A 6,000-nucleotide genomic window follows, 5' to 3' on the forward strand; every position below is an offset into this window, starting at 1 on the left:
CAATTTTAATGTTTTCATTTTAAAAATTCAGAAAGTTTTCTTAGGGCTTGAGTTGGCAAATTTCTTTCCAATTTACTATCAAACAAACATTTCTTACCAGCCATGAACCTGTATTTTACATTATTATATTTTTGTTCAGTAGCATTATTTAGCTATTTTCCCATTGGAAAAAGTCAAATGGTAAATTAAAAAACTATGCATCCTAGATAAACTTTCACTGAGATAAAAGCTGTTGGAAAAGAGTCACGGGATGTTTTTTAAGTAGACATTTGAATTAAATGATTAACATTGCTGTAAGTAAAGTTGTGAAATATTATTACGAATTAAAATTACTTTTCTATTTGAATATATTGTGATCAAAGCTGAATTTTCAGCATCATTACTCCAGTCTCAATGTCACATGATCCTTCAGAAATCATTCTAATATGATGATTTGCTGCTCAAGAAACATTTCTGATTATCATCAATGTTGAAAACAGTTCTTTTGCAACAGTATAAATGTCTTTACTGTCACCTTTAATCAAACGAATGCACCTTTGCTGAATAAAAGTATTATTTTATTTCGTCTCTTACATTAGTGAGGCTCAGACTGTTATTCTTATAATTTGATTCAAACCATGCATTATGTTGCATTTCCCAATAAACTGGCAAGTTACTGTTTTATTCACACTCCAAGGCCAGTTTTTTTTTTGTATTTTTGATCCTGGTCTGTATTATTCACATATATATATATATATCTCATGTGTTTATGTTTTCCAGGGGTACCGGCAGAAGGACTACTTCATCGCCACACAGGGTCCTCTGTCACACACGGTGGATGATTTCTGGAGGATGGTTTGGGAATGGAAGTGTCACTCAATCGTGATGCTGACAGAACTGCAGGAGAGAGATCAGGTACAAACACACACGTTACAAATCCAGTTGTGCAGACACTCTCACACAACTTCCTAGAATAAATCCTGTCAGCTTTGTCATTTGGAGTGTGTGTGTGTTGCAGGACAAGTGTTTTCAGTACTGGCCTACTGAGGATTCAGTGACTTACGGGGACTTCACAGTGGAGATTAAAGGAGACACGCTGTGTGAGACGTTCAGTCTCAGAGATCTGGTGCTCACATACGGCCCGGTGAGCGCGCATTATGATCTGATTTGCATTGTAAATGCTAATATTGCATGCATTGCCATTTGCACTTTTTTGTAAGTTGCTTTGGTGTACCTTTGGAGTTAATATGTGGTGGCCACTTGGATGAACTGTAGTGCATGTTGGTTCCTAACAGGAGAAACAGACACGTTTGGTTCGACACTTTCATTTCCACGGCTGGCCAGAGATCGGAATCCCAGCCGACGGGAAAGGGATGATCGACATCATTGCATCGGTGCAGAAACAACAGCAGCAGTCGGGGAACCACCCCATCGCCGTGCACTGCAGGTAAAACACAGTCTTAGGGTGTGTTCATACTTTTCACTTGGTTTATTTGGTCCGGACCAAAGAAAAAAAAAACATTTAGTCCTGGTCTGCTTAGTGTTCACATTGGCATTTTGATACCGAACCTAAGACATAGGGATATGTTCATTGGTCGTATTTTATTTCGTACATTTTGCGACAGAACTTCCCGGACACCGAAACCAATGCTGAGTTCTGGGCTAAATGTGCACGTTGTATGTTCGTAGCTTACATATGATGGCATTTTGACCAGCTGAGAACTCATGAAGAGCTTATAAAGTGTGTAAAGGAGTCAAAACAGCGGCAGGAATCCCTCCGTCACACACACAAACACAGATCTGCTGCGAGGAGACGCAGTTCTGATGCCTGTACCGAACTGTGATGGGCAACATCACGACTATGATGAGAAAAAACAGGTGTGCTTGAGCATTCTGTGCTTTTTAGGGTCGCATCTGGTGACATCATGTCCTGTTTTTGGTTCGTTAACATGACTTTGGTCCGGGTTGTGTCCATGTTTCAGTCGAACCGCACCAGAGTTTGTTTGGAAGTGGATCGAGACTCATCTTTTCAGCGTCTCGGTCCGCTTGTTTGGTGTCACCAGGGTTCAGATGGCAGCGTTCACACTTATTCATATGAACCGCACTAACAGAGCAATCGCTCCAGAGTTCCTTTTAATCCAACCAAACATGCCAAGTGTGAACACATCCTAAAAGAAATCATACCAAAGACCAGGGTTTCCCAAACTGTTTTGTCATCCAAACCCTTTTGACGTAAAATATTTTCTTGAAATCCCCCCTGAGATTATTTAGCAACATGTTCTCATGTTGACAGTTCACTAATGTCGGATTATGTCACAGAGATGCGATTTCTGTGTTTTCCAACCATAAAAGTATGACCCACGTAAATCTGAGAAAAGTTGCCAGTTGGCCGGTAACTTTTTTTATGAACTTTGTCAATGCATGTAAGTGCATTGTGAAGTTCGCGTGAGAAGTAATGTGTAACCAAACCTGTCTGCTTCTCCTGTGAGGAAAGCCATGCGGTCCACCGTGCTTCTACGCTACGCTACTACTCGCGCGAACATCACAGTGCACTTACGTCACGTCACAACATCCCTCCAGTGAACGCTCGTATGACAGGAGACCACTGATCTATATATATAGAATGTCATTATAAAGATCAGTGCAGGAGACCTATTTTACAGTGCGTGTACTCGCATGTTCTTACAGTGTACTTACCTAAGAAAATACTAGGTAATATAAGGTATATCTTTCCTAACTTGACTATGTCATGTCTTTTTTTTTTTTTTTTGTGTGTGTGTGTGTGTGCTGCAGTGCCGGAGCGGGTCGGACCGGTACGTTTATCGCTCTCAGTAATATTCTGGAGCGAGTGAAAGCCGAGGGTTTGCTGGATGTGTTTCAGACTGTGAAAAGTTTACGAATGCAACGGCCACACATGGTGCAGACAGTGGTCAGTTCAAACCTTCACACACTTCATATCCACTACCCGTTTACATGCACAACATAACAAACACATTAATAATCATTTCTGCTAGAATACTACTATAAAAGTGTGGTAACTTGCCTATTGCACTAGTTATCCCAAGGAAAAAGTGACAAAATGACAGAAGGATTCTTAAAGTGTCTGAATTTTAATTCATTAATTGTATTATGTTTAAATCAAGTAATATATACTAATGAAATAATAATAATAATATAATTAGTAATATTGAAAAAATATTTTAATGTCAATCTTATATTAATTTAATATATATATATATATATATATATATATATATATATATATATATTATGATTCCAAGTAATATAAATCAGTTAAATAATATATAAAATATTAGTATAAATTAAATTTTAATATTTATTAAATAATATTATTAATATCACAACCATGACACCATGATTAAAATAATCGTTTTAATGTCAGTTCCAAATTAATTTAATTTTAATGAATTTTATTATGATTATTCGAGTAATATAAATTAATTAAATATCAATTAGTAATATTGAAAAAAATGTTTAATGTCAATTTTATATAAATTGAATAATGAATAAAATTGTATTATGATTTAATACAAGTAAAATAAATCAGCTAAATAATATACATTATTAGTATAAATGAATTGGTAATATTGATTAAATTAACATTATTAATATCACAACCATGATTAAAATTGTCGTTTTAATGTCAATTCCAAATGAATTTAACATTAATTCAAGTAATATAAATGAATGAAAAAAATAATATAAATGATTAATTAATTAGTAATCGATTAAATTATGATTCATATTCAAATATATATAAAAAGATTTACAAAACAGTAAAAAAAAAAGACAAACACAACTGACCTAACTATCATATTTGATAACTATCATAGTTAAATATCTGTATGGGGTAATAACATTTTGTCAATATTTCTGAATAACCTGCTTATTATAAAGCGTTTTGCTCATTGTTCGTTCCTTCTGCCCGCAGGAACAGTATGACTTCTGCTACAGAGTGGTACAGGACTTTGTCGACATTTTCTCAGACTATGCCAATTTCAAATGATCTGATCTGCCTTAAATGTTTGAGTTTGATGCTTTTTTACACGTCAGTCGATCAGGATTTTACACCGCGACTGGAAGATAATTGCGCTCTATTTTGCTATGCACTTCTCCTCGATGTTACTAAATGACCATATCTATCTGTAATATACTAAGGCTACTAAAGTTTTAAAAACTGTACATTGTTTTGTCTCCTTTATAATATATTTAAATGGGTTCTTTTATTTTGGTCTTAAATCATCTCTCTGATGATGGATCCATTCCAGTTGGGCTTCTGTTGAAATTGTAAAATAGTGTTTTGTCTGTTTGTTTGTTCGACTAATTAATTTTATTTTTTATTAAGCGATTCGTGTAGAATTTGTAAAGCTGTAGGTGGTATGTATTTATGCACTGTTGCAGACAGGACATCCTGCGGGATCAAGCATGTATGTGAATGTTCCATGCCATTTTATTTATTAGATGCAGAGTTGTCGTCTTACATTTTATGAAACATATCATTGTCAAAAAGTTGTTTTATTCCTGTCTTTAACATTGTGCTCATCAGCCATTGCAAATGTGAACCTTTTTTAAAATTTTAGTTTCAAAGCAGCAAATATACCCATCACACAAAGAGAGCGAGTTTTATAGGATACGGCTAAAGTATTATTGGTGAGAAAGGCACAAACACATTTTCATGGTTTAACATCAGCAAGAATCTATATTAGATATGATCATGCACAGAAACAACAACTGTATGAGACTCATGACCTCTGACCTTAAACGTCCTGCCTCTGTTTCCCTGAGAATGATGCTGAGAAAAACTGCACAGGTTTTTAAAGCACACACATCACCGATTGTTTGCCTTGCAGAAGGCCAAGGATTTGCAAATACATGAACAAATGCATTATGAAATCACATCGTTGTCCTGTGTCTTATTTCTGTTGGGTTTATTTGCTAAATTAAGGTTTATTCAGCTTTACAAATGCCTAATCATAAGATAGTAAAAATAAATGCATATACAATAATATAAATGGCTCAATTAAGATAAAAAAAATGTAAAATATTTAATAATAAATATATAAATAAAATGGCAAAATTTTGTATTAATTTGCTTAAAATTGTTTTAAAAAATATATAATAAAATAATTATTTGAAAAATGAAACATGGCTAAATAAAGGTTTATTACAATAAATTAATAATAATGTAAAAAAATAAATCTATAAAAGTCTTAAATGTCTAAAAGCTTCAAAATGTTTAATATATATTAAAATAAATAAACCAATAAAAAAATGCTAAGGAGGTTTGGTCACCTTTAAAATGGTTAACAAATTAAATGATTAAAAGACAAACATATAAAGGTTTAATCAGCACCGATAAATTTAAAGAATTCCTCAAATTTCCATTTCACAGCAAAGAAACAGAAGTGTTTATGACTGAAACCCTTGAAATTCAACAGAACCGTTTTACTTCAAGAAATGATGCAACGATGTACACAAGTTCCAGTGAAATTACAGAGCAAATATCTAATGACCGCAATGCTTATTTCTGGGTAAGAGTGGAGTCCTAAGTTAAATAACAATTTACTATCATGGATTCATGAACTTAATTCATTCAATCACTTTCTTTCAATTAACTTAATACAGGATTGTGGGCTATCTAAGGCAGTAATGTTTTAATGAAAGACCCTCAGTAGTAGACAGGATGGTGTCATGCAGAACATTGAGTTTGCATGCCTTCCTCCTCCTGAAGAGTGAATCAAAGCCACTAAATGACTAATATAAGACCATCTCTGGCTGAATGTTCGGGTTTTAGTCCATCAAACAGCCAGAGCAAACTTCCCATCAACAAACCACAGCTACTGCCATCTAGTGGAGATGTTTGCTAGTTTGTTTTATTGTCATGAACACAGGACCTGTAGCCTACTGTATATGAGCACATAAAACACGTCCAGTGCTACTTGTGTTTCACTTTAATATATATTTATATTATTATTCATATATATATTTGATATCATTATA

At 34.1% G+C, this 6,000-nt stretch overlaps 1 protein-coding gene across 5 annotated transcripts in view; it reads left to right on the forward strand.

Moving 5' to 3' along the window:
* The window catches only part of ptprea (protein tyrosine phosphatase receptor type Ea), an 82,257-nt gene extending 77,361 nt beyond the window's left edge, over nt 1–4,896 (forward strand). For all 5 annotated transcript variants that reach the window (XM_084135760.1, XM_084135756.1, XM_084135757.1 and 2 more), the window contains 5 exons: nt 760–894; nt 998–1,123; nt 1,275–1,426; nt 2,773–2,908; nt 3,932–4,896. In XM_084135760.1, coding sequence (XP_083991886.1) covers nt 760–894; nt 998–1,123; nt 1,275–1,426; nt 2,773–2,908; nt 3,932–4,006 — 624 coding nt within the window. In that variant the 3' untranslated portion in view covers nt 4,007–4,896. The remainder of the gene's footprint in view (nt 1–759; nt 895–997; nt 1,124–1,274; nt 1,427–2,772; nt 2,909–3,931) is intronic.
* Nucleotides 4,897–6,000: the final 1,104 nt, after the last annotated feature.

Source organism: Abramis brama, assembly GCF_963993115.1.
Source record: "Abramis brama genome assembly, chromosome: 14".
Classification (NCBI taxonomy): domain Eukaryota; kingdom Metazoa; phylum Chordata; class Actinopteri; order Cypriniformes; family Leuciscidae; genus Abramis; species Abramis brama.